The sequence below is a fragment of the Hippoglossus hippoglossus genome, chromosome 11, assembly GCF_009819705.1.
Source record: "Hippoglossus hippoglossus isolate fHipHip1 chromosome 11, fHipHip1.pri, whole genome shotgun sequence".
In the NCBI taxonomy this organism is placed as follows: domain Eukaryota; kingdom Metazoa; phylum Chordata; class Actinopteri; order Pleuronectiformes; family Pleuronectidae; genus Hippoglossus; species Hippoglossus hippoglossus.
In genome coordinates, this window is record NC_047161.1 from 8,893,240 (window position 1) to 8,920,242 (window position 27,003).

The 27,003-nt window shown below is 45.2% G+C and overlaps 1 protein-coding gene across 3 annotated transcripts in view; it reads left to right on the plus strand.

Moving 5' to 3' along the window:
- The first annotated feature begins 1,624 nt into the window (after positions 1–1,624).
- The window catches only part of jarid2b (jumonji, AT rich interactive domain 2b), a 105,567-nt gene continuing 80,188 nt past the window's right edge, over positions 1,625–27,003 (plus strand). For 2 of the 3 annotated variants that reach the window (XM_034600235.1, XM_034600237.1), the window contains exon 1: positions 1,670–2,311. In XM_034600235.1, the coding sequence (XP_034456126.1) occupies positions 2,264–2,311 (48 nt within the window). In that variant the 5' untranslated portion in view covers positions 1,670–2,263. Of the gene's footprint in view, positions 2,312–27,003 lie in introns of all 3 variants that reach the window. The other variant, XM_034600234.1, reaches the window with a different exon arrangement.

Consider the following 27,003-nt stretch of genomic DNA (forward strand, 5'->3'; position numbering starts at 1 on the left):
GTCAGTTATGACATTACCAGTAATTTGAGTATAAACTAAACAAATAGGCACCAGCGAACATACACATGTTGTCTCAAAGATGTCAGTGTGAGCTAAGATATTCTAAAAATTGTGAATATATAATTGCACTTGAGTAAAAGCAAATAAGGCTAACAACGTTCTCCCTGACTTTAAAACAGATTGGGGAGTAGATACCACTGGGTGTTCTCCTGTCAGGCTCCATAGGAAAGAGATTCATCTGAAACAGGAAACACATGTGTAAGAATTACTCTAAATTAAGAATCAAGAATAATAATTATGGAATTCAGGCAAAACTATATGTAACTAAATTAAGTGTTCTGCAGTGAAAAGATCCCTGAAAGCACAGCCCTTCTCAAAATGCAAGTCTCTGCTCTAATGTGTAACCGCATGGTTAGGGTTTGTGGGGGAGGTGCGGGGGTTGGGATCGGACATTTACATAAGAAATTGTGAACCTCCACTTTTTGTATACCTTTTGTACCCCTATAGTTTCTTCTGAATATTCTTTAGGTTTTTCACTAATAGAATACTTATAGGAGCTTGACGAAAAAACTGGACCTTTTGGGGAGGGGTATTTATGATCAGAATCTAGTGCAATTAAATCTGGTTTCATAAGGGCCTTGGTGGAGGTATTTGCTCTTAGGGTGCAGAGATATGTCCCTAACATCCGCTGGTGGTCACTAGCATCCACTCACATCAACTGGTGGTATAGGCATTAATTAGCACAGTAGAACAAACAAGGGATATTCTCCATCTTGTCCTATGTTCTAAAAGGGGACAGTGTTTACCACATGGCTTTCACAGTACTGCCATACAAGCCAGTAGCAGATTTACCTTTAGCCTCAAATTCGGCCTGTGTTCATTACAAGGCCAAAACACTTGATGACACAACTGAATTTATGTCCCTAACATCGGCTGGGGGCCACTGAACACCGAACTTAAATTGTGCAGGGGAACTTCAAGCATACAAGGGACATTCACCATCTTGTCCTGTATTTTAAATAAGGATACCTGGAAAATATATTAAGAACTTACATTATCTCCACAGATATAGGGACACAATGAAAAAAATGGATTTAAAGAATGAAATGAATCATGGCCACATTAAAGTGTAGAGTAACTGGGGGACCGATCAGAGGACATTTAGACTAAAAACATGGTGTAAATGACGCCGTGCCAAGTCAAATGTTAATGTCGGGGCTTTTGGGACACTTGGAAGACACCACAGGAGCAGTGTGGGGCCATTTTCTGTTATTTTCTGTCGTTTTTTTTACATTTAAAGAATTGGTCGCCATTTATTTCAATTGTATTGGATTTGGCTGCAACGCTGTTTACCCCTGAATCTCCAAAAGTGTTTTGTGGACTCAAACACTTCACCCACCCCTCCATTGGCATAGTGGTGAGTAGACAATGAGTGGAATTTTCATTTTTAAGTGAACTATCCCTTTAACCTTAAAAACTGACGTTATAGGGATGCAATCTCACCTTTTCACGTGAGATCACTGTACACAGTCTACCCCAGATACCATAAATCCAGTACAAATGCACGAAGGGACCCGGTGAGGGCAGATTACGTGGTGTTCAGTGTCAGACGGATTTTGAAGTTGCCGCTGAGTGGTGCAGGATGTGATAGGCTGACGGGGGCCGAGGCTGGGGAAGAAAGGAGCTGCTCTCCGTCAGTAGAGCAGTGCCGCTGGAGAGCTCACTCCCGTCGACCGCAGGCTCCAGCCTCAGAAAAAAAAAAAAAACCCAGAGAGAAAGAAAGGAAGGAAGGCAAAGGACGCGAGCTTTTTATTTTTTAATTTTTATTTATTCGTTTCTCGTCGCAAGATGTAACTTGTTGACATCACGTCGCGCACATACATGCATTTGAAAAGAGCCGGGAGCGAGTGCGCAGCGACGAGGGGAAGAAGAAGAAGAAGAAGCCGCCGACCGAGCCGCTGCTGCCCCGGCGCATGGAACTTATTGTTGTGCGTCCTGTTTTTGACTATGTTACCCCCGAGTGAGTTTGGGTCTCTGCTCGCCGTCGTCGACCCTTGAATCGTTATCTTTATTTTTTTTGTGTGGGAATATAGTCGAAGGAGAGAGAGACGCCGAGGGAAGGATTGCGAGAAGCCAGCGATCTTTTTTTTCCTACAGAGCCGGGGATTTAAATCGTCGCTTGTGGCTGGTGGTGCTCCGGGAGAGAAAAGGAAAAGACATTCATGTGGCCATTCTCTGTTTATTTTAAACTCCTGGGGATTGCATGATGAGCAAGGAAAGACCCAAGAGGAATATCATTCAAAAGAAATACGTAAGTACCCAACACCTATATCCGTGCAAATGCGCTCGCTCGGTTCAACTTTGGCTTTTTAGCTCGCCTCGGCGAGAACGCGTAAACTTTGATCGGGGGGGCTGTGAAGGTGACCAGCACCACCATCGCCTGTGCTCGATGTGGGTCGAATACCATTTTCTTTTTAAAAAGACAAGTTCAACGTGTTTGCACTTACATGCCTTTTGATTTAAAGGGACAGGAGTGTTTATCCAGTGTCCGTGTTGCAGCGTTTCTTCGACACCAGACATGTTTTAGGCTATTTGAACATTAGGGGGGGGGGGTTGATGAGGCTATTTTGACCCGTTTCTACAAGATGTGATGTCGTGGTGGGGGGTGTGTGTGTGGCCCATCGTGTGTCTTGGCTGCGTGCTAAAGCCACGCAAGGGGGTTCGAAATGAAAGGACTTGGCAAAGTGTTAACAGGAAAAGGGGCTTTTGTTCGCTCCCCCGCCGGTCCCTTCCCTATTCACGGCCGCGAAGACGAGCCCGTGTCGGCCATGGCTCAGCGGCGATGTCGGCTTTCATCTCGTCCCATTCTCAATGTTTTCCTTTTTGTGTTACGGACATAACAAAAAAAAAAAAATACACCCCCACATAATAGCTCACACCTTGAGTTCACGGGAGCGCTGCGTGTTCTTTCCCCCGGTGCACCGACATGTTTCCCGGCTCCTCCAGGCAGAGCCGGGGCGAAGGGGGTCAGGCGATTCAGCACATCCGTCCAGTTTCCACCACTTGGGGGGGGGGGGGGGGGGTTCGGCGGTTGTGCGGTTGTCTTTGCACCTTTTTTGCCCCACGAGGGTCCCTGAGATTTCTTTCTGCAGGTGACCTCTAGTGCAGCAGCCCTCCGAGGGGGTAACACCATCTTTTTTGGGGGGGGGGATTAGCTCTCACGCGTTTGGGTCTCGTCCCCACTGAATTCACATGGCTGCATGAGACGGAGCCACACGGTTTGTGAACGATCAGTGTGCAGTCGCATTGCAGGGGCTCATGTATGAAGCGATAACCCAGAAGAAGAAGAAGAAGCGACCATTTTCTCTCCGCAAACACATTCGTGAGGAAAAGGGGGGGTTTGTGAGATAAAGTAGTCCCGGCCTCATCTGGGTTTGAATCGTAGTCTCGGTTCAGGTTTTGGTCTGGTGAACACATGCATCCTCCTCCAGGATTTAAAGACAAATCAGCATTTTGCTTCCACTAAGTTGCCATGTATCCCTTTTCTTTTTTTTGGTCACGAGGGGAGTGGGCTCCGTGTCGGGGCTTTAAAGTTTGTTGCACTCCTTTGATGTTCTTCTAAAATTGTTGCCCTCACGCGCCCTCGTGGACACATTGTTGTGTTTTTAATTGCACGAGGCGTTTCTTTACCCCCCCCCCCCCACCCCCTCTCTCTCTCTCCCCCCCTCCACCGACACTTACCTAAACAACATGTGGAGCTTCTTTCAAAAAGTCTGCTTCTCCCTGCAGACGCTTTAAACTGAATCGACCCAAAGCTGAACAATATATATCTTTTTGTTTTTGCTAAAATGAAACGACACACAAAGACAAATGGAGCAACAGGTTTGCATGAGCAAGCAAACAATTAGAATTTATATAAAGAACTTAATGTGTTTAATCTGAACTTGCTGGTTTTTTTTCTGTTTCTCTTGTAAAATGAATAAATTTCAGGCAAAGGCAATTAAAGCAGTATTTCTGATGGCAAAGGTCAAGAACATTTTTCAGTATTTGAAGTTTCCACATGGTTTCAGCCTATAATATTTTACCAGGTAAATATATAAACGTGTAGATCTGACAACACCAGAAGAGCACTTCATTGAGATTTCAATTGACTGCTTTTGTATAGGTTTGCTGACCTACTTCCTGTTATGCTATTATCTTATAACAGAAAAATGCTCCACTAAAGGGAAGCAATTTAAACGCATCTCTCATGCTTCTGAATACGCTCTGTGTATAAATAAATTTATGAGCTTCCACATTTATTTGTTGGAGAGTGACACAAATGTAAGTCACTCCAACAAAGACACTGATCTAACATGGCACGCTGCATCTCTCCAGTGTATTAAGTGTTACTGGATGCAGTCTGCTGCAGACATAAACATCCCATAGTGTTCCTAAGTCATAGTTGGCATTTAATTTGTTTAATGTTCATCCATGACAGCTATGTTTTTCAGGTCATGACCAAGAGGTTTCAGTTTAACCAAGTATAATTTCCATGCATTGAAAAAGTGGGTGGAAATTTGCAAAAATGTAGATCCTGTCAAGTTGTTTTTAAGTCTTCCTCTGAATTGAGGAAACAGGATGTGCCATAGAAATAATGACTAACTGAGACAAAAGTCCCCACTTTAAATTGAGCCAGACTACGACGGACAACAGTGTCACACTCCCTAAAACTGGATGGGTCTTTTTTCTTTATTTGTTCTATTCATAACTTGGTGGTATAATTAGAACTGGAGCCAGAGAATCAGGGTTAGGGAAATGATGTGTCTGTGTGCCCTACTGCAGGATGCACGTTTCTGTCGTCTGTGTGTGTCTGTGCACGCATGTGTGTCACATCTGTCGTGTTTTCGGCCTCTGCAGCTGACGCATTACGTCTGTCCTGGACCAATAAGGCTCACAAACGTGCATTTCTGCAACCAACCTGGAGGAGTCCAGATCCCCAAGCCCCCCCCTCCAGGCTTTGAGACAGGACTCTTGGCCCCTACTGATACCCCCCTCCCCCTCTCCTATCCCCCTTTAATTAGCGTAAGACAATTATACATGCTTGGCTTAACCATTTCCCCTGAAACATGGGTGTGAGTTGTTACCCCCTCCCCACCCCCACCTCATGCCCAACAAACACCTACTTTCTGCGAATGATATTAAAATCCATCAGTCATAAAATTACACAGAAGAAAAGGGGAGGGGGGTCCTTAATAAAAGCAAACAAGGCGAGGCAATTGTCATTTTCCACTAGGATTGATTCATTGTGAACAGAACCAAAAAGTAAAGCCAGATTGCTCCGTCAGATTTTTTTCTCCAAAGATGCTTCGTCACTAACGTCAACTAAAAAACTCGGAGCTCCTTTTTTGAAATAATAATAATAAAACAATATTTGTTTGATAGTGTTTTAGGGGAAGATGCTGTGTAATGACTGAGGTACCAAGAGCTAATGTGCGGCAGTGTTGTTCGGCCTAATGAAACATGACACACTGTGTGTGTGTGTGTTTGTGTTTGTGTGTGTGTGTGCACGTGCATGCATGCATGTGTTTGTGAATGCATGTAAGCGAGAATAGCAGAAGAGCACGGCAGAGTGCAGCCAGGGCCATTTTGTGCCGAGTCTGCTCTTCCTGTAGGCCCCAGCTGGGGCTAGGCCTCTGATTCAAAGGTTGTGTGCGAGTGTGTGTTTGTGTGCATGCATGGTGTGTGTGGGACAAGCACAGCTGCTGCAGGGGCCTTTACAAATGTAAAGAGGCTGTCAGTGTTTGTTTCATCAGGCGCACAACTGATGAGGGCCAAGTTGAAAATCCATTGCACTGCGAGTGTGTGCGTTGAGCATGCACAAAAAGAGGAAACAAAAACAGAGAGTGGGGGCAGAACGGGGAGTGCAAAGGCACAGACTCTCCCCCTCCACTCCTCCTTTTCCCTCTCTTTATCTCCCTCTCTCTCCCCGTCTCTCTGTCTCGCTCTCTCGTTCTTGGGCTGTCCAAATGAAATGTGGGCCTCATGTAGGACCATGAAGAGAGGGTCACAGGGTTGTTTTTCCACCGTGCCTGGGCGTCAATGCGCTTCATTTAACCTTATGTTTCAATGCAAATTCTTCTTTCATAAGCTCCCCTCTCCTCACGTGTGCAACATGGCAGGGTTCACTTTTCAACCTCCCCGTCACTATGGCTACCAGGGCAAACCAAAGTGTACTGTGGCAAAAGCGATGTTTTACTGCCTGTTTATTTGACTACGTCCATTACGGTTATATTCCACGTGGCACCAGTGAAAGTCACCATGGTAAAAGATAAAGTGCTCGTTCAATTTCTCAGTGTCGCTTTTTACAGGACAGTTTTTCCATGAAGGAATCCTCGTGCAAAGTTTAAGGTGATGAGTGTATTTCAGGTTTTGAGACAAGCAGGATGTAGCGGGACAACAGGTTTTAATTTCAAAGTAACATCAGCCAGCTTCATTGTTTTTATTTTAGATTTCAGTCCGTGGGGGGGAAAAAATCAAAGCAGGGCTACTTTGATAATGTTGCCAAACTGTATCAGTGAGAAACTGCCAAGAACATAAAAAGTCCTCATGAAGACTGCCAGCAGTTGAAACACAATGGAGCCGTTTCTGTGTCACACATACTCTGCAGAGAAAACCTACTATACTTCACTGTGTGGACGAAGCAACTCGACACATAAGCAGACGTGTTCCGCTGCCATAGATCTCACAGTACTGAAATTTGCCTGAGTAATTAATGATTGCCAGGCCTCAGTTCATGTCCTGACCTTACTGTTGGGTTAAAGCTTGGAGGAAGCCGTCCTTCCCACGCTGCAGGCACAACCTCACGTCCCTCCGGCCTCGTCTCTCCTCTACGCTGGGCCTGCCCACTTGACAAGCACTGCCTCTGCGAGCCCAGCCTCTTTTTAATTCAGTCTTATTTATGTATTTATTAAGTGCTCAAAGGACGAGATGGGAAAACTCCCCCCCCCTTTAAATAATGTCTGCTTTGCCAACAGAAAGTTTACTGCATCATTACAAGCGCTCTGAGAGCTGCCTGTTGCAATTTGGAACGCCGATGGATGTTCAGCGGCCAAATGCATCAGCGCGTAGCTTCTTTTTTTCCCCCTTATGACATGAATACAGACTCTCTCCATGTTTACCCTTTACCGTCTCTGCCTCGCTGTTCTTCTCCAACGCCTGTTTCCTCCAGAATTATGTCACATACATGCCACAAATTCCCTGTTATGCAATATGACCTTTTCTTTTATCAGCTGTTGGCACTGAGAAACCATCTCCGGCATTTTGCTGGCACCAGCGCACGCTCGCACACAGAGGCAAAGGTCTCTAGGTGTACACATGCCGGCAGCAGGTGAGATAAACCGGTTTCAAGTCCAACCTCGTGAGCTGTCAGCAGCGTAGGTTCAGAGGAACGCTGACATAAAACGGGGGCGTGACTGTCTTTGTTGGACACGACGTGTGTTACCGTCACGAGCAGTTTGTGAGTAGGCCTGTGTAGGTGTGTTACAGCATATGCTCCAAATGTTGGACACAAGGCATGGTTGGACCCAGTGTGAAAGTGGGCGGCCAACGCAGGCGCGCGCGTGTGTGTGTGTGTGTGTGTGTGTGTGTCTCACGTACACCACATGCGCTCCCTCTGCGCTCGTCTTAATTCTGCCGAGTGATTTATATCCTCCTGCTCCTGTGGGTTTGGATGGAGATGGGGGAGCAAGACAGCTGGTCAGGCCCTGAGAGGCTGTGTGTGTGTGTGTGTATGTATGTGTGTGTGTGTGTGTGTGTGTGTGGTTGCCACAGCTTATCCGTTCAGGATCCCTATGAAGCTGAATCAACACTTTAGCTTTGTCTTTGGTTCGGCCTTGCAGGCTTTATAGGGGCCAATGAAGGACGTTTAGAAGTACAAGACAATTAACAGTCTCTTTTATTATTTACTGTATCTTTCTCCAGGCGTTTTGAAATATCTCTTTTTGTTCTCAAAATATACACAAAATAATCAGACAAACGTTCAGGTACTGTTGTTTGTAGCTCAAATCAAATTTCAGCTTAGCCCCTGGCTTTCCTCTAAGCTCTCTAAAGCTGGAATAGGAGACATTAAGTTTTTTTTTTTTTTTTTCACTCCTATTTTTTTTTTAGAATCACCAAGCTATTGTAGCTTAGACTGGCATTAGCTTTTAATGACCATTATGTACATGTTTGAGACAACCTCTCGACCGATCTGCGCTCGGCTTTCCCCCACGCTTCATCTCGGCTACATCAGTTTAATAAACACTCCTTACATTTTCATCCTGTGGTCAATCCCATCTGATCCCCTATTGTGACACCGTCGTCTGTACACATCCAGTGAATTAAGCCTCGGGGGATGAAGCAACAGCGCGGAGGCTCAGTCGGTATTGATCCTCCATTACTCCCTCTCTTTCTGCCCGGAATACCACAGTTTCACCGTCAAACGTATGCCGACAGGGCTTTGCAGGCAACATCCTGAAACATCTGGACTGTGCCGCTGAGATTAGTAAATCTTTCTGCCATTTGTCTTCTCCGGCAAAATGCTGAATTATTTTTGTTCTACCAGTCAGTGTACATTCATAACTGTTCTTGTTATGATGCAGTGTTTCTCCCTGCCAACAAGCCACTGGCCACTCCTCAGGTCCTCTTGGCTGCCTCGTTCAATATCCCATGAGGGTATTTTCCCGTGATAACTGACAACTTGTTTTTAAATATTTAACTCATTATCCCTCTTTTATTTTTTTGGACAGCCGTGATTTATTGCTCTCCAACACACATTGGCCAGTTGTGGAACAGTGACCTCCCTTCTGTTAAAGAGCTCTCGAATGCAACCCTGTTTTTTTTTTTTTTTCACAGAGCATTTGGCCTCTTAGTGAGACCTTAATTTGGGGTGGCACCCCCCTCCCTTCCCATCCCACCAACAGAGTAATGAGCCAGCGGTTGGAGTGACCACAGTTGCTGCTGCAGTTCTACTTTTCAGCCCCCGAAAAAGTAGAACTGTGGCGAAGGTGTCATGGTGTAAATAGGTTATATGCAAAATTTGTTGATTCAAGGAGGAATGACCGTTGTAAATCTGACTGAATACAGAGAAGGTGTTAACTGCATCGGCCCCCACTCATGCTGATTATGCAGTCCAGACTGTATTTACAGGACTGGGCAGGAGCACGTTTTAATGCTGAAACATGGTACGAGGGGAGGGGGGGGATGGGTCTGCACTGCTGCTGCTGAGTTGTCGGATGCGCTGGTTCACATGTCAGCTTATATGTGAGAAAACAGGAGGTGGCGGTTGGTGGTTGTGAACTAAGAGGCAGAATAAAGGGTTTATTTGATTTGTAGGTCAATATATACGCAATTCTGTTTGCGTCCATCCCACACCCTCATCCTCCCTCTGCCGTGAGAAATGCTTCGACCCCCCCCACCCCAATCTTGTGTTGTAATAGAATACCATGTGCATTTTTTCCCCTCCGTTGCACTCTAGCTCTCTCACCTCCTCCCGCTCAGCTCTTTCAATCTATTACTCAGCGCAGCTACAAAGTGAGGCAAGAGGCGTTGGGAGCGGTGCTGTGGGATAGCGCTGGAGAGAGGACGGGAGAAGTGGGGCTATTTTCTCCTCGTCGAGCTGCAGAATTGACTCGGTTGCAGAGGTGGAGGTCGTGCGTGATCGGCAGCACCTGTTCCCTTGTCTTTGCTTTAGTTTTTCCCAACGGGCGATTTTGTGCGATAATTGTTTGCCTGAAAGATCAGAATGCTGAGCGACATGATTGCTAGTTTTGCAGCTCCCTCCTCTCTGTCTCGTCGCACTCAGTGGGCATCTCGTGTTCTTTCATCCGTTTTGTTTTGATTTGGTCCGCCAAAGGAAACTTTAGAATCCCTCTCCAGTTTGATCCTGCACAGCTGTGTGAATTAACCCCCTCCGCCAACACCCTGCAAGACACACACACACACACACACACACACACACACACACACAGACACACACCACAACATACTAACATACATGCAAATGCATAATTTAGCCCTCTGTGGTCATTTTCCACACGGGAAACTACTTTCCTTTTTGATGCTTCATTGCACACATTACAATAACAGTGTTAAATGCCTATTTTCTTGCCATTATCAAACACGGTTTATCCATGCTGTGATCTTCTTTTTCATCTTATGTGGTGCACTTTGGTGGTATCCTTCCCCTTTGTTCCTAATCTATTCATATAAATGAAAAGCAGTATTAAAAACAGTATGAGCTGACAAGTCAGTTCAGTAGCATTGATTTTTCTATTCTTTTTTGCCTATTGATTTTTCTTTTTTTATGAGCAGTAGGTGCTTTTAAGTTTTTTCCGCAGAGTGAGTCAAAGGTATTGTTCCCCCCGTTTTTAACCTCTGCTCAATGGATGAGGGCTTTCTATTCTCCTGGCTGCATGATTTCCTCCAGGCCTCACAGCAGGGGGCTAGAGTGCATGGTACACTGAGGGAAGGGCGCCATAGTCTGGGCTGAATGTCTGGCCGGCCTCCCCTGGCCCTGGATCAAACATCACAAGGCCCACGGTGGGGGGAAGAGGGGGCCAGCCCTGGAAATCACAACCTGTGATTCAAGAAGATAGAAATAATGAAATTAGGCACCATCCCAACTGGAATATCCACAGTGACGGCAGTATAGGTGAGGCCTGCCTGCTGATCGGTGGTTATAACAATATACAATGCAGCACATGCAAAGCTCACTCAGCCCTTTGCTGTTTTGGGGAGTTTGGACAGGAAATGAGGTAACCACTGGTTGACTCAGAGCCTGACTGTCGTACATTCACGCTCACTTTCATACATTGGAAATGAGTAATGCATGTGTTGTGTAGCACTGTGTAGCACAAAAAATCGAAACAAACTTACTGTAAAGCGTACTACAATTTGAAAGCCCACAAGCAGGAAGTTACCATGGTGACAAGAAAGTACCATCACCCCCCTCTTCCCCATCCTCCAGCCACTTTGCGCTCTCCTCTATGGCGATGTTGTGTATGTGGGATGTGAGTGAGTGTGATTGTGGGGCTTTCTATAGAAACTGACAACATGCTGCTGACAAGGTTTCTGAGCGAGTGGAACAGCTCTTCCTTTTTGTTTCAGCTCATGAGGGTGTGCGAGAGCGGCAGATGAAGATTAAAGTTTTATTGTTGTTGGAGCATCTGGCTCCCGGCTGCTTTCTGGGGAAGTGACTAGATCTGTTTTCCAATCACGCGAGTCTGAGAAATCAGGTGTGAGGCACTGGAAATGAAAACGGAGAGAAAGCAGAAAAGGACATTTTCATGTTCTATCATTAGCATCCTATGTTTGTTTAATTTCTTTCAAAATTTGAAGTAGAAATGTACAGATTCAAGACTTGATCTTTTTACTAAAACTGATTAGAATCGAATGATTCATTTCTAGATTCTCTTCAGAGAATAGAAAATTAGCCCAATGAGACAAATTGTGATTTGTGAATATGGGCTGTGTGTATTTTATAATATTGTTCCACATTTAGCCACCAGGTCTTCTTGTATAACCTTGCTGCTGTGACCTCTGTTCAGCAAATTTCCTTAAAATACTGGAAAGCAATTTTTTTTGTGACCTCTTTGGACAAACACCTTCACTACTCTGATGTCAAGTTGTGGAATTTTGTATTACTCTTAACATTCAGTCAGAGAGGACAGTTGATTTTAATCCTGGTTTTAATTCTTGTCTTGTTCCCGAAAAGGAGATGTGATGCATGAATTCATTACATGTCATCCACTAATGCATTAACAAATAAGAATTGGAACCGAGTAGTTTAATGATTCATTCTGGTAATGGATTGTCGACTGGTTTCCACAACTTTGGACTGGAATGGAGACTGCTTGGTCTAACCTTTTTTTAAAGTTTTCTGAGTCGGCTCCAAACTAATTGAAACCTTGTCAAAAAAGTCGCTGCATTTGGTTAAAACACATGCCCAAAAAGCTGCAGTTCTCAACAACCAGCCGTGCACATCATCAAACACAGACTAACTTCTCTCAGTTACGATGCTGAGACTTCGAGGGTGAACGTATCAGAACTGGCATATTTGTACACACTGGAAAAATGTGGTCATGAATAAAATGGCAGGCCTTTGCAGGAACAGGTGCAAGCAGTAAACCTTAAGCACTGGCCACAACCAGGGTGGGCTGCAGGTCTGATAATGAACCAGAGCTTTGACTCTCAAGGTTTATTATAGTGCCTGATTAACCATTGATAAATTAGAATGAATGAGACCAGTGTGATGTCTTTTTCTGTTTGTTTACCTCCAACATCATAATGTATTTATTTGAAAGGCTCACTCATAGAGAATATGCACATTCCAGTAATGATGTTATGTAATTCGTAGATGGCTACCAGTAAGCCAAGTGACTCATTAACAAACCCACTACTTCTACTTGTCATCAAAATATCTCAGAAGTAAAGATGAATCTCCACCTCGCTGAGCCCTGCAGCTCCAGCTTGAGTTGTTCCAAGGTTGACATTTTTTCTCTCTTCTCTGAGCTTGGACCTAAATTAATTAATTTCACTTCCAATCCTGCTGCCCTTTCAGGTCAATTACCAGTGATGGAAGCTGCTATCGGCATGTGAGCACGTCTCTCTCATCTTTAGGTTGCTAGCTATACACGGACACCATCTAATTGCCCCTCATGCATCACCCTCCTTCTTCATCCCCGCTGAACTCAGGCCATTACTCACAGCTTTCTCATACTCTTTTGCTTTCCAATCCACTTCTCCATACACTGCATGTTTCTTCGCTTTTGCAATAAAACTTGTCTCCCTGCATTCATGCATCCAGCTCTCTTCTTGCCATCTCTCTGTACCCTGTATCCCATCAGTCTCGACCCCTGCCTTCTTTTTTCGGGCCCCTCAGGCACCAGAGACTTTGCCTTTGTGTGCAGTATAGTGGAGTGAGGTGGGGTGGAGGTACGAGGGTTTTGTCCCAAGCTGCGAGGTGAAAATCATTTCTTAATTGCCTCTTGTCTGTTTTTGTGCCGGTGGCTGTGCCAGGGAATGGACTCCTGCAATACAAGTCCCTTAACAGAGGAAGTCCCTCGCCTAAGCCTTGGCTTTGTTTCATAATGTTCTCTGGCTACACTGTAATCTGCAGACACACACACCGACACGCACACACACACACACACATGCACACACACAGCTTTAAAAGGCTTAAGATGTTGGACACAACAGAATACAGAGAAAATAGGCTTTGGATGTAGCACTATGAGGTCTAGGTGAGTTGTAAATGAACAGTTGTGCTGCTTTGTAAATGGACTCCATGTGGGAAGCACAGTGTTTATAGGTGTGTTAGATGTTGAGTTGGCAGTTTGAGTCTTTTGCATGGTAAATTTCAACAATGTCTGGGATCCTGACTAACACTTGTACACTGTTGCTGATGTTGTTTTGTGATATTTTTGTTGCCTATTTTAAATTCTATTCAAAAAAGTTATCCATATTGTACAGCAGTCTATTTTTCATGGCTTCCATCAGTGATTTAGTTTCTCTTTGGACAATTGTAATCTGGTTTTAAATCTAGACTCAATGTTTTACGCCCTGTCAACATGACTGTGCATATTTAGCAAAACTAACTTCTCCCTCTGCATTTGGGTCCCTGCCCTCACAAAAACAATGGTGTATCTATGTGTACATGTAAAAGGGATGGATTGGGAAACGATGACTTAAATGTTATTTAGCCGTTCAAGTTCCAGCTCATGTTCTCCCACGTCAGCGATGGTTGTGTCGCCAAGGCTCTTTCACATTGACCACAGAGGCAGGTTAAACTCGTCACCGAATGTTCTAAAAGTGGGTATTTTGTGTGACCGTGCTTTAAGGCCCCGCTCCTGCTTTTCCTGTCAACTGTCAGTGCAGGGCTGCGGTGGCTTCTGTTAACCACCACACTAACTTGTAATCTTATCTCTCTGACAAAATGCATTAGGCTCAGCCTGCTGCTGGTTAACCCTTTCCAGGCCACAACGCAAGTTGGTGGTGCAACAGCGAGAGGAAGCGTTGTCGTTCTGAGTTTAGAGTTTGACTCGTCGAAGCGGCCCGAGCTTCGGTTTGATTGGCAGGTCGTGTTCTGCACAGGATCAGTCTGTCATAACTGCTTGGACATAGAACGAGTTTCTTTCTCCTGAGTCATCCTGCTGTCAATCCCATAAAGAGGGTGTATACTTTTAACAGCCGGCTACTTGCTAATTTCAGTGAGCAGCAATTTACTTTAACCAATTTCTATTTACGAAAAAAATCCCAATTTCACTTGGCTGCAATGTGCCACCTAGACCCTGATTGTTGTTTTCTGAGCACCGGGGCAGTGTTGCTGAAACATAATCATTTAGTCTCCCTCCTGTAGTTCTGGCAAACTACACGGCGAAATCTACCCACTGCTCATTTTTATGGGGAGCAAATTCACCGCAGCTACTGTGACTGCTGCTGGCTCGCCCCCCCCCCCCCCCGCAAAACATTTGCGAGACGACACATGTTATGTTCTCGTTTAATATTCCCCCAGAGGTCATGCTCGTGAATTTGATTACCCTGGCTGAAAAATGATGGTTGTGATATCGAGTGACATGGCCTATATTTAATGTTTTATCTCAGTGTTAACTTTCGGCCTACATCAAGCATTTGCTTTTAAGGTTTGAATGCAACTGTCATTGTGGTGTCATGAGTGGAAAATACAAGAGGTTGTTGAGGTGATAATGTATTTTTTTCCCCCCGCTCAGGTCAGACTTGTTGACCCTTATTTGATTCAGCAGAGCAGTTAAGCCTGGTGACGCATCATCTCGAGTGGAACTAGTGGCCAAGGTGGTATCATGGGAAATGAAGCTGCTTGAAAACGTGCCGTCTGCTCCTTCCTTCTGCGTGCACACAAATCCACCCGGCCTTTTTCCTCAATATGTCTTTTCTTCCTATGAACGTACAACCGCGCACACTCACCTTTCCTTTCCCTGAGCATGACACCAAATTTATGTCAATCATCCGTCCGAACGCTCACTCGCACGGCTCTAAATCTCTTATTCGCTTGTCTTGTTATTGCGTCTGTAGCGCAAGCTAAATCCCATTGATTACTCCTTTCACTCGTGTCACAGACGGGGGGCGCCGTGTGGAGAGCGGGGAACCTCGATCGATTCAGGGGGGCCCAGAGCTGCACAAGAGCCCTGTAACATGACAGGGATTAGATGTTTATTGTTTTAGACCTGGAGTGAGCTGTTGACAAGAGGCCCAGAGTTCCTAGTTGTGCCTGTGGTTACGAGATCATAAGAGTGTTTTAAAATCTATTTATTCCTCTAAACTCTGCTGCAGCGAAGAGAGTTAGATTTAGTTTATTTCAAGTAAAATTTAACGTCGGCCACATTTAGCTCTATTCCATGTCAAGACTTCAGAGCTCTCCAAGTTCCTGCAGTTAATCATTCTCTTTCCTCCATAAAAATCATCTTTTCTCCTGCACTGAAAGAACAATCAAACAATCCCGAGGGGGGAATTGAATGAGTCAAACCCTTGTAAATACATCTTGTGCTCGACGGCATGTTTGCCTATGATTTCCATAAATGAGGGCGTTGATGTATGAATAACCTGTCAGACGGATTGATTCGCCAAGGCAGCTGTCACTCAACGGTGGAGTTTATTCTGAGCGGGCCCAACCTGACCCGTCGGCGGCTGACTGACTGTGTGATTGAGTGACTGCATGGCTGACTGATAACCAATGCTAGTTATATCTGCATCCACCGCTTCCTCTTTTGGGTTAATTTCAGTACAGCTCAGCTTTTTCAGGAGTGGACTGTTTACGTCCTAATGAGAGGAGAGAGTAGTTTCTATGGGGAAAGTGATCGGCAAAGCACAGAGGTGAATGAATATCCATTGACGGGCTGTGGTGCCGTTTTCCTTCCATTTCTCTTTGTCCCTTCTGTGTGCCTTCACCCTCCCCTTTTGTATCTCAGTAGCCCGGTAGGTGTTATCGCTGCAGCTATTGTCAGGGTTTGAAAGAGCAGGGGGGGAACTCATGAGACCCCCTGACAATGGGCACATGCTCTCTCCCCCCTCTGTGGGCTTCCTGTGTCTTGGGTCGGTGTGTGTGTTGTGGTTGGAGACCTTTTGTGAGTCTGGGAAGCACCTTTCTTCCTCGCTCATGTTCACCTGTGTTAGCCGCAGGTGTCATGGCACAAACAGTTGCCATCAACCAGCTTTGAATCCATGACCGTGGCAAATCGCAAGGGCCATTAAATACAAAAAAAACACACCACAGCTGCACAGTAACATGACTCTATGTTGATTTAGGTGGAGACTTCATAAATATCAAGTTTTATCTGGAAATTACCTGGAACTCCATGTTTAACCTCCAGAAGCAGAAGGTCCATCCAAATGTGGCTTAATTTTAGGCGGTGAAACCTGACACATCGGTGCTTTTTGGGTCACACTGGTTGGGCAATTTATTTAAGGCTACTTCAGGCTTGCTTAGTTTTCTCTGGGTTCAGACAGAAAATTGCACTCTATAATTAAATTTGACTGCCTGGATGTGAAGATATCAGTTGTGTGTGGAGAGACCATTTTCAACACAAGAATTTACTAGCTGAAACTAACTTCCAGGTGTTAGTCATAACCTACAAACAAACAGAAGTGGACCCGAGGCCGCGCACACACACACCTGGTTTTCACATCTGTTTTTGTGATCCGATCACAAGTCGACAGCTATAAATACAGGTGTAAACGCACTCAGATCGAATTTGGATACGATCACGCCAGACCACAGTCGGAGGAGGTCTGGACCACATATGAAGGACCTCCTACTCAGCTGACATCCTCTGAGCCGCTGAAGTTTATTTTGCTTGCTTGTGCCCGCACGCACTCACGCACGCGCGCACACACACAGTGTAAACTCGGACTTCCTCAAAACAACATTGTCTGGTCTTAACTAACACAAATGACGTGTTAATTTGCATGTAGAGCGGGGAACTGAGATCCGATCACAAGTGATCACAGGAGACACAATCAGGACGCATGTTAATACCAGGTGTGAACACACGTACACGCTGGCCATTTGTGATCGGATCTTTCAGGGCGGATGTAAAAACCAGGTGTGTACGGGGCCTTAGAGAGGTGAAGACAACGTAGTTCATACTTGAAGCCCTTTGAGCTCGATATCATTCCGGAGAAGAAGAAGAAGATGTAGTGACATTGGCAGCGCTAAGGCTCCTTCCATCACAAACATTTTCTGTTTCTAAAAGGGAATCACTAAAGTACGGCAACAGAAAAAGCATGTCAAGGCTGTTTGTGGTCTAACGCAGTCTGCAGTGAAAAAGAAAAGACTCGCTGTCTTAGGATGATCAGAAGATAGAATTAAAGATGCAATCTTAAAAATGATGCCAAAAATGGTGACATTCATTCAGGATAGCTGAAAGTTTAAAAGGTGCCCGTGTGATGATAGTAACACACGCCCCAACTCCAGAGGTCTTTCTGCCTCATTTTTTAAAACTCTTATTCTTCCATTCTCACTCGCACAAGCAGACAAGATGGCTGCTGGAGGCTGTTTCGCTGTTAACACCTCCAGTCGAGAGAGAGAGAGGGGGGCTCTTTTTGTTGCTGACTCCTCGCCACAGGTTAAAGGAGGGGGTGGGGGCCCTGAGGTTAGGAGCCCCCTCTTGATCCTAAACATTCACACAATGCACACAGTGGTCTTTAAAGCAGAGTTCGTGTTGAAGGCGAGTTTGCCCAGTGTTTGCCCCTGAGTGACAGTAAAGAAGTAGGTCAGCGAAGAGACGCCGCTCAACTCGAGCTGAGCCGCTTGTGAGCGAGTGCATACGTGTGTGTGTGTGTGTGTGGGGGGGGGGGGGGGGGGGGGGGGCATGTGTAGTGCAGTGTGTAATTTGCTTCCTTCCGCCAGGAACCAACCTGACCTCCCCCAGCTTCTAGTGTTTGTGTGTGTGTGTGTGTGTGTGTGTGTGTGTGTGTGTGTGTGTGTGTGTGTGTGTCTGTATTTGATGGCTGAAGCGCCAGCAGAGATCTGTTCAGTGTCCCTGTGAGAAGCAGAGTCAGCAGTCATATGCCGACTGACAGCTGAGGGAGCAAGGGGGCAGAAGACACAGGGCGAGGGAAGCTCTATTTTAGAGTCAGAGCGAGTGTGCATGAGAGAGATGCAGAGAAACACAGGAGGTCTCTGGCACAAGCGCTGAGTGAAGAAGTAAAATACTGGTGGAGGCTAAACTGGACGAGCAAATTCTCTCCGTCTCTCATGCTCACTTTCACAGCACGCTGCTGTTGTTGGGGGATGGCTGAGCTGCTCCACCCCTTTCCCCCCCACGAGCCAATCCACTATCATATTCCTCCCCATTCTGCCATTTGATTGGTGGGCTGTCGGAGCCTGTGGAATAAAATGGGATTGATGGGTAATCTGGGACCAGAGCAGGGGAAAGAAGGGCTGAGGCTCGGGGCAGGGGTAAGGTAACACTGACTTGGCCACAGGGACAGAAGATCACACGTGCAAAGACACTGTAATACAAGATAAAAAAAATAGCAAGTGTTAAATCTATATAGTTAATTCAAGGGTTTTATTTTCATTCTGTAAAAGCGTATGACCCCTCTGCCCCCGTGTTTTCCCCAGGGTCACTAAGGTTGGAGGTTGAATGCCTCCTTTCACATGCTCTTTCCTTATAATGAGCGAAGATAAAGTATGGTAATTAATTTAAGTCAGACATTTAGCGAAGAATATCCTCATCCTGCAAAACATGTGCGTCCTGGAAGAGTTGGTGGGGTGTATATATAACGAGAAATGACTTTTGCGAAAGGCCTTTACAGAAGTAAAAAGCCAGGGCTGCACTGTCTTCCCCCCTGGGTATTGTCATGGCTCTGAATGGCTAATGGGAAGTGAAACCAGAGCTGGAGATTGCCCCGTAATGGCTGCTGAGCGTCCTTGGGTATGCTGTACACTTTGCCAGAGCTGCATTTGGTTTAGCTGTGTTTATAAAGGCAGAACAGTGTATAAACATAAGCAAACATCGTGTAAATGCAAGGTGGATATATGCGAGGTTGAAACAATATTTGTTTGCTTGCAAAAAAGTCTTATAGATGTTGTTCAAATACACTGGAAGCCATTTGTCTGTGCGGTTTCCGTCTTTGTAGAAGTTGGTTGGTTGAATGCATATGAACGCGAGTCTGCACATGTTAAAAATGGTCCTGTTTTTTTTTTCTCTAAGTGTGTCTGAGTGTAGCTGTGACCACAAGCAGCATTTTTTCTCCTTAAGATGCTTTAAGCGGCCAAATGAATATAGATGAGCACATGTTCAAATCAATCGTCCGCCAAATACAATAAAAACCGCTGCTCGCTACCAGTGGCGTCAATAAAACATTGATTCGGAAATGCTGGCCCTTTGCTGCGGCTCTTTACTCTCATCTCCACTTAGTGACTGAGGGTCAGGAAAACTTTGAATATGTGTTTGCTTTTACTAGCTTGAAAGGAATTGCGTTGCTTTGACAATCAATGAGGCAAGGCAGCGTATCAACTAAATCTTCAGTGTTGGTTGTCTGTCTGTTTGCAATTTTAACCAAATATTGATAGTAGAACAGGTTTTCCATTAATGTCACTGCTGCTTCTGCATATTTCTCATATGTGTATTATTGTCTTTGCCTACACCTTGATCTCAAAGAGCACATTTAGCAGAAATCCCCATGTTTTGGGTCATAACAGATTAGAGGTGCTATGCGTCATCTTATCTTGCAGAGGGAGTCTTTTCACCTTCTTTAGTTTCTTTCTGAAATGACCACAAACCGCAAACTTTCACACCCTGCAGACGAGAAAGTGTGTGGTGTGTCTCAGCACAGTCCCATAAGAGCCGGTGCCGTTTCCCCCCCTGTTTTTAGCCAAAAACCTGGGGGAATTAAAAAGCTTGAGTCAACGGTCCAGCAGCTCTGAATGAGCCCAGAGGATAAACAGGCCCCAAGTTAATTATTCAAACCAGCAGGAGAGATGCTTGGCACGCAAACATGCACAGGGTTTCCCCACTAATGGGGCAGGGGCCTGCTGCTCGGCCTCCCGTGGTTTGGTAGAGCAAAATAGTGCTGTGGTAAAAAATAGTTTGACACAACAATGCACATCTTGATCCTGTTTTTAAGGGTAAACCATGTGACGGATGTTTTTAAAGGGAAGAGCTTCTGTCATGACGATGCTCTTGCAAAAAAAATTACTTTCAGATAATTATTTGTTATCTTAGTCATCTCTACACTTCCCCTGCGCCACCTCCTCCTCTGCACTTTTGACAGTAAGACTGCCTGATTTCTGAGGAGTTTCATTATGACACGGCTGGCAAGAAAAGTCTCCATCACCCAAAAAAACATCAAGAGATTAGTGAGGGGAAATACTGCAACACGTCAATGCTGGTTTTCCAAAAGTCGTCATATCCACGGGTCCACTCATCTTTTTTTTGCTACCCTCAGGTTCCAGGAATCCTGCATCACTTTTAAAGTTTGCCCTCTGAAAAGTTCTTATCAAACAAAATACAGACAGACTGTGACACACTTTTTTTAACAAATAGTGCTGTACACCGTCGCACTGTTTTTGAGCAGTAGCTCGGAACAGAACCCATCATTTTCCCCTGTATGGTTTTCCTGTCTTTGATCCCACTTATCCATTCATAACAAAGGAGAAATGGCACCATGCTGTTTCCATACAGCGCATAGCATCATTACGTCTTGTTGATGGTAATTTTAGAGGACTGCTGTTTGTGTGTGTGAGACGGAGTGAGTGACAGCGTGTGCGTAGGTGTGTGCGAGCAGGGGGACCAGCGTTTCTTCACTGTATAGGCTTCTCTTTGACTTTAGGAGCTATTCACTTTTTTACGGAGGAAAGTGGTGGATGTACTGGGTGGTGAATCGAGGTGTGGGAACATGTGAATGCACCGACACGTACTCCTCCAATGTGATGAGTAAAGCTGAGATGATGCTAAGCCACACACTCGCACATACTCCTCCATTGTGATGAGCTGTACTGATACAATTCAAAGAGTCACAGCAGAGACGCTGGGAGTTTGCGTAGGTGCTAATGTGTTGAAATGCTTGTTTACACCGGAAAAAACACCAATCGGGTGTTACATCTAGAAAGTACAGCATCTCGATTCGACAGTCATTAAATTGAAGCATATTTTTTTTCGTTGCTTCCCAGTACTGCAGCTTATTTGTAAAGTACCTCCAATTCATTCTTGTAGGAAAAGTGTCCAAAAATGCAAATATGCAAAATCAGACTATGCATAATTTCCCAGATTGTTGAGTCTGCTGTTGATTAAACCGTTGTCTCATGATGCAGCGCACAAAATAAATGAAGGAACCCGGCTCACAGCTGGAAGAACAAAAACAGTCTGTGGTCCGCTCCAGAAACATCTTTGTAAACAAAAAATAAAGTGATAAATCTTTGAAAAATCCTGCTTTCTCTTAAGTTTAATTGGCATAATTGCTGTTTGTTTGAAATGCATCTGTGCCGTAGCTGCAAAACACCAATACTTAAATAGCGTGTTTTTTATATATATATATAATGTGGATTTGGGACACGGCTCTTGTCCCTCCAGTCATAAGAGCGTATCTGTATCTGCTGGCCTAGAAGCACGTGTGGGTGGCTGGCTGCCTCACAATGGCTTCAGTGTACCGGCCTCTTTTTCCCCTACTGAGTCCTTACTGTACTGAGCGCTCACACAGAGAATTTCTGGCTCTGTCTGACAGGATACCATCCTCCCCCACACTAACGCAGCGTTAGTGGGAAAAACGAGTGATCGCAAAACTTGGGGGGGAACCCTGACGATCGTCAAAATTCCTGCATCTCCCACTTGATGGTCGCACGGAGGAAAAAAGAAAACACAGGTCTCCTGCGATTCGCATCATTCTGCAGCAGCGCACAGGGATCGACTGTGTGGGAAAACAATCTTGGGAAGTGGAGCAGAGGACAAAATGGGGCCTTTTCATGTTGTGCATGTGGTTTGTGTGGCTATCAGTAACACACTGTCAAGGCTACACTGAGTCAAATAGGCTTCCTCACCACACATACCCACCACTTACAGGGGGGGGGGTGGGAGGCGAGGAAGAAAAGAGGACTTTTAATTCAGAGTAGAGTGATTTTTTTTTTTTTTTTTTCTGGTGGTCGAGCTGCTGACTGACGTAGCTTGGCAAAGACAGACGGGAGGGGCAGGGAGTGGAGGCAGAGTGAGTGGTGGGGCAGAGGGGAGAAGGTGAGAGGGAGCAGGTGTGAGGGAAGGGAAGGAGAGAGAGGGAAGGGAAGGAGAGAGAGGGAACAGATGTAGAGAAGGAGGCAGAAAGGGAGCAAGAGGGGAGGGGAGGGAGAAAGAGGGAGATCAATGGCTGTTCCCTAAATAACGGATGTTTGGGGCGGCAGTCTTCCGTTGTGTGCAGACACTGGCAGTTAACCTGTCTCCACTGCACAGGAACACACACACTCACACACACCGACACACACACACTCACAGACACTCCCTCATGGCCTTTCCTGTACTAATTCTGCTTTGCTCCCCCGGTTGGTCTGGTTTGAGACCGTGTCAGCTCCCGACTCCCAGACTGCCCCTGTGGTCAATAAATCCCCCAGAGCCTCCTGGGAGTTGTGGTTTTAAAAGGCCAGAGTCACAGCGCCCCCACACTCCTCACCCCTTTACTCCGCGGGCGTGTAGAGTTGATAACCAGCCCAGCAACACTGCCTATAGCTGATGTGTCAGAAAGAGACTATTGGTACATCTCCCTCCTCACCTATTCTTCCTCTTCGCTGTCAGGTTTCTCAGGTCAAACCCAACACTTAGCCTCAGGAATCCCAGGAATGCCGGCGTGTAGACACACACACGCCTAATGCCACGTCATTGTCGCCACAACACATCTCTCTCCTATTGATTCAGTTCTCCTCCCTCTCCCTCCGTCAATGTGAAATGAAAGGGACGCGATAGATTAAGATTGATTATTTTTTTTTCTCGCAGAGACGGCGAGTGTGAGCATTTTGCTTTCAGTGCCACACTATGATTGATTGCTGTCTGTGAACCCCCCCTTTTTGAGGAGGGAGTGGGTGTGCGTTGTGCGTAAAGGTGTTAAGTTTTCAGGGCGGGATAAACTCGTCGCAAATCATGGTGAACTTGTTACACCTGCCCAGCCGAGATAAGGATGCGCACAACGAAACGCACACGGGCGCACGTTTGATTGTTTTATTACGTGCTCTCCGCTTCTTTGTGGGTGAGATGTATGAACGGCAATGTGAAGTTGAGGCCGATGCAAAATGACATTTGAGTGAGAGATCCATGTAAGTCATTATCTGAAGCCCAGAACGTGCTCTACCCCACTGGAACTCTCTTCTCTCCTCTTCTCGTCATCTGGGGGAGGTTACTGCTGGGTTAAATCAAAGATTCATGTCTATTTCTTGGGGGGAGAGCATGACAAATCTGGAATGAAAGTCTACGAGCTATCATCACCTGCTTTCAGATATACACTGAAGTTCAGGCATTTTCCGAAGGAGCTGCTTGTAAAAATGTGAAAAGGCAGAGTCAATTGCTCCGGACATTTTTTGGAACTTTTCCCGAGTACAAACTCCAGAAAATTCCGAGTCAGCCCACGTGACAAAATGGTGCGCGAGTGGGTGTGTTGATGATTTCCTAACGCGTGACGGATGCAAAACTTAAAAAGCAAAAAGAATACAATTATCACTGGATGACAAAGAGGTTTCATAAACGTAGAAGACGCCGATAAAGATGTCAACTTGGAAAGATGATGAGATTCGGGAGCTTTGGCGAACCAAAACACGTGAGTTCCACAGCGGAATAGATTCATCATGTCCAGACCGGATTATCTTGATATTTTCCAAAGTTCATGTCTGAAATCAGTTAGTGCAGTAAAATCTAAGGCAGAATTTACTAATACCTGACTACTGTGGTTTCAGTCCCTTCTTAGTCATTAGGTACAACAATCTGGCAGCAGTGTGCATGAGCAGTGGAATATCTTCTCTGCACAGAAACCTGTCTGCTCTGTTTCTCATAGCTCGATGACGACATGCCCACACAGCAGCTTTTAGCACAACTTTTTCCCCCTGCACACTTGATGCCGTTCTTTTCTCATCTCTCTCTTTTTTTTTTCTTTGCTTATTCCATCATCATCATACCCCGACTCGCCTGCACATCAATATTTCCTCGTGATCAACCTCCTTCTGGGTTTCATAAAATTATGACGCGGACATGAAAGAGTGATTCAGGGGATTCTGACTCAGACTCGGATTCTCTTATAACCCCTCAAAACTTACATCACTGCGTCGTTTTCTCTGTGTGTGTGTGTGTGGGTGTGTGGGTGTGTGTTTTAAATAACCGGAACAGGTCACTGTGCCATGTCCGTGACCCAGATTTGAGTCAGCTAAACGATTTCCTGCATGTGCCGCAGCAGCTCCTTATCCACAATAAAGGCATCAGGCTTTGTTGTGGTTGTTGTAATAGCGTCATTTTCCTGAGACGAAACACGAGGAAACCCCTGGAGGTATTTCCCCGACGCCGCATCGGTTCGATGATGTAATGGGGACCGCTGTGACGTGGCCAGACAGAAAGTTGTGCGGAAACAAAACACGAAACTCTGGCTTTGGTTTTCAAAATGTGTTTTCTGTTTTCATTATTATTAGCGCTGCAGTTTGTCACTGCGGTTTGACCCATCCTCCTGAGTATACAGTTCCCCAGCTGAAGACAGGCAGTAAAAAGGCCCGTCACAGGGTGGGCTGCACCAGCGGGGACAGAGCGGGGTAGAATTTCATTGAAAGGACAAAACACGGCCAAGTTTTTTGGGGGATATTAAACAGACTGCTTTGGCTCGGTCTGTGGTGAATATCAAAATCTCACTTGTGGTTCGAGGGGCTTCTGTCTCTTGTAGCTGGTCTGAGTCACAGCAACAACTTTGTTTCAAACTTGAAGGCGGAGATGACGCCCGCTATTAATCCCTCATGGAAAGATTTTGTTCCTCCCTTCAAACAGTGATACAAATGATGTGAGAGAGGCAAAAAGACAGACACCTCGCCTATTGAACTATCGCAGACTTTTAACCAGACACTTCATTCGACCCGTGACACGAACCTGACCTCACGCACCCTCCTCTCCCCTTCCCCGGCTGGTGTTTCTCTCAGCCATATCAAAGCACGGCCTCATCTTACTCACCAGTGACACCGCAGACATCGCATAGGCCTCTCTCTACCATTTCATTAAGAGCCCATTTGGCTGGAGTCATTTTAAATTGTCCACATAAATCGAGGGGGGGTTTAATGTGGTTAGGACGCCATATGAAGTGTTTTTATGACAATACGCAGACAGCCAGGAGTTGAACTGGCGAGCCGCTCACTCTGTTTCTAGTGTGCTCTCCTCGTCCCCCTCCCCAGTGCTTACACATCACTCACCCGACCGTGCTCCTCCGGTTATTTAGGTTCGCCTTTGAGCTCGCTTTGATCCTGCCGCATAAAAACCCCACCCCCACCCCCACCCGCTGCACATGGTCGATGGTTAAATCAAGGGTCACGGAGTTTGGTCGGGGAAGTTGTCTGTGTTTGCGTATGTCTAAGAGTGTGTGCGAGCACGAATTTGTGTCAACGCAGGGGTTTGAGGAGGATGATTTCTAATAATAGCCTTTGTAAATCTGTTTCAACAAGCCAGTTGGGCAGTGAGGCGAGATTTGCAGATATCTGGTGAATATTTCCTTCCTATCGGACCATTGGAAAAAGAAGGAAATATCCGGACACTCCATACCAGGGGGGGTAAATGTAAAGGGAGATGGATGGCCACAGCTGGAGCCAGTGTGTCTTGTCCACGTTTTTGTAAAGTGGGGACACGCTGAGGTCGGAGCTGGAATGCAGTTTACACTATGGTGCGGAAGCGCTGATGCTCTTATATGGATTTATAGCAGGCAGGGGAGTGTTGAGTGCAGAGAAGGGAGGATTATTTTAAAGCTTTTTGTTGGCTTTGGAATGTAAAATGTTTGGATCGCCCTCTCTTCGAGCTGCAGGGGAGTTTGGAGTGTCCTCTTAAAACATGCATCTTTCTTAAAGGATGGTAAATCAGGTAGTCGCTGAAAGTTTGCTATGAGTAAAGAGTTTTGTGAAACAGATATACGAGTGTTTGACTGAGGCAGGAAATGCAACAGGGACAATGAAACTGATAGGTCTGAGCTTTTTCATGCAGCTGCCCCTAAAGTTTACAAGTGGAAAACAGTCTGTACCATATGATATTAAACTGTTTATAGTGTTTCCAAGAGATCTGGGGAAATAGACCAATAAATTACAAGAATTCAGGGAGAGCCATCTCCATACGTGTTTTTATATATATTTAAGAAGGACTATTAGTGACTGCTGCCGATATTGGGGAGTAAAGAAATGCTGGTACAGCTAAATTGGCCTGTATATCAGAGGTTTGATATTTTACGGTATTACTTTTACCATTAAAAACACAAATACCACCAAATGTATAGAACTTCTATTAAGAAAATAAACATAAATGCACATATTGTCTGCATGGTTTATTCAGTAAAATAAGTTTTCATATAGGTGCATATCAGCAAACATATCAGATATATTTTTATATGGATTTGTGGGGACCGATGGTATCATTTGGGAGTTAAAAATTTCAGATATGGGATATTGGTGGATATATTTATTCAAATTTTTTTGAACTGTATTATAAAACTGTATTATAAAAAACACAAATACAACCGAATATATATATATAGCACTTGTATTAAGAAAAATAAACATTAATATATAAAAAGTAAACATAAATGCACATCTTTTCTGCATTGTTTATTTGGTCAAATAAAAGTTGAATATGTCTGTCAGGCTGCAATGTATTTGTGTTTTTTTTCCCGGGCTGTATGTGTGAATGGAGAAACGGTCAAATGTGCCAGCTGTACTGAACTGAGGTGTACAAGATTAAAAAAGTAATACTATCAGAAGAGATAATCTGGTTTTACTGTGTGTGTGTGTTTTAGTGAGGCTATCCG